This window comes from Colletotrichum orchidophilum (genome assembly GCF_001831195.1).
Source record: "Colletotrichum orchidophilum strain IMI 309357 chromosome Unknown Scaffold_28.1, whole genome shotgun sequence".
In the NCBI taxonomy this organism is placed as follows: Eukaryota; Fungi; Ascomycota; class Sordariomycetes; order Glomerellales; family Glomerellaceae; genus Colletotrichum; species Colletotrichum orchidophilum.
In genome coordinates this window covers 2,130-4,206 of record NW_019172984.1, presented here as the reverse complement: position 1 = coordinate 4,206, position 2,077 = coordinate 2,130, and the positions used below count along the sequence as shown (strand labels likewise).

Below are 2,077 nucleotides of genomic sequence, written 5' to 3'. Positions count from 1 at the left end.
TCAGTTTTCGTGAATCTTGGCGTTCTTGAACTTTGTGCCAGGAGGATGATCTTCAACTCTGAACTTGCAGTATGGGTGGGTGCAGGTGGTACCCATCACACTAGGACACTGCGATGGTTGTTAGCGCAACGGCCTCGCAACCGTAAAAGTTGCAACTTACATGATGTCCGTAGATGCAATTGTCTACGTCGCACTCCTGACCGCTGGTGCAAGGGTTGAGACGAGTCAAGTGGGCAATGGCGTTGATCTCGTCCGCGTTGGGCTTGTACTTGTGTTCAAAGCAGCACTCGTCGCCCTTGGCGCAAGGTCCGCGTAGGTAGTGGTTATTGCACAGCTTGTCCTTACCCGTTCGTTTCTTAATATTATCCAGGGCCGTCGGGTTGATGGGAATGTGAGGATCGATGCCGCGGTCGCCCGGGTTCCACGCGGGTGTTGACGCCTTTGGCTCCGGGGCCTTTCGAACCGGAACATTGACGGATTTGTTGGCCAAAGGGGTCGTGACGACAGGCGGCGGGCTCGCCTTAGCGGTAACTCCGGCCCAAGAGGAGGTTGTCGGGGCAGAAGGCGAGGTCGGCGAAGCTAGGACCAAGGCAGGCGAAGATGTCGAGGCCCTCGATGGAGCCGGATAGAAAGGTGCCGGAGCCGGCACCGACGATCTGGCGTATGCCGCCTCCGCACTGTAGTTAGCAGCGCGGTCGCCACTTCTATCAATGAGCTTTTGGTTTCGGAAAAGGCTGGGCAGCGGGTCGAGGATATGAACGTTGGTGTTTTTTAGCTCTCTGACCGCAGCGATGCCCTCAATTACACTGACTCTCGAACGAGTATCTGCATCCTGAAGGATCTCATCGAGAAAAGGGGCGTAACCCGCATCGTGGGAAATACCTAGCAAAATCTGTCTGCAGTTGTAGTTTCGCAAATGCCAACGGGTGGCCTCTGAGGCAAGGTTAGTCCATCTGTCGTTGCAACATGACGAAAGACATTTGAAGGTATTGTACCTTTGATCTTCGAGTCGGCACGTTCCTTACCGTGACCGACGTCGATGAAATCAAACGAAGCTTTGGCTTGGGTGAAACCCAAAGAAAACTCCTTGAGCTCGGACTCGCTGTCTAGACAGCCGTCTCTGCGCATGGCACGTCCAAGGCCCGATAGGTTGGCGCAAACTTTGGCGACAATTTCAACTTCACTCGACTGGCTGCCAACGTACTCGGCAACGGCGGTTCGGAGAGCGTAAGCGGCTTGCTTGCCGCCCTCGATGCCTTGTCTGATAAACGTTTCTTGAAACTGTTGAGAGGCGCCGCGGTCAGCATCAGGTCGATGCACACTAAGAAGGCAGGTTGGGACCACGTACAAGGAGTCCGTCTCCATCAATTAGAATCAAGACATAGGGATTTCGGTTCTGTGAGGTTTAGTCACTCGGAAAGAAAAGGTGGGGGGAAAGCTGCTGCGCAGCAGGCGATGCCGCTGTCTACCTTCATGTAGTTGTTATCAAAATCAAGGTCCTGCAGCGCCTGCTGCATCTCTCTCCTGGAAGTCGTGGCATGCTCGAGGTCAAGCTTCACATTGTGTAGCTCCTTCTTGAGCATCTGGTTTTCATCGGCATATTGGCCCTGAATTTTTTTGCAGTATATCAAAAGGTCCTGCAGAGTGGGAAATCAAACGAGGTTAGTGTGATGTAACTTTGATCGCCAGGTTCATAACCTTGTTCAGAGGGGCGGGCCATGTTTGGATCAACAGGAACAGCAGTTCGTCGCGTCTCGTGCAGGGAGGTGGGTTGTGTAGACTTGAGATTGTGGCGATGAGGTGAGAGAGTAGGGGATCAGCAGCCCAAGCGCGTCAATGATGATAGCTGTAGCACCAAAGCCAATGCCAAAGTCAACGCCAACGCCAACGCCAACGACGTAATGCACTAGACGCAGTAGCCAACAAGTTGACGACCTTCTTCAAAGAGCTCAATCCGGGGGTGGCTTTGCTGCGGGACGCTACTGGGGAAGGGAGAGGAAGCTTGGTCTCTCTGCAGACGCAGAAGACGCCGTGGAAAGACGCTGAAGATCAAATGGGAAGGGGGGGGGGGGGCGGG

General features: G+C 54.0%; 1 protein-coding gene across 1 annotated transcript; it reads right to left on the bottom strand.

The window, feature by feature from the left end:
* On the bottom strand, positions 1–1,583 carry CORC01_04290 (uncharacterized protein; the record flags this gene model as incomplete). The annotated part of the gene is made up of 5 exons (XM_022615938.1): positions 1–108; positions 161–933; positions 996–1,281; positions 1,349–1,396; positions 1,470–1,583. The coding sequence occupies 5 exons, from the start codon at positions 1,581–1,583 to the stop codon at positions 1–3; spliced, it is 1,329 nt and encodes a 442-aa protein (XP_022477453.1).
* Positions 1,584–2,077: the final 494 nt, after the last annotated feature.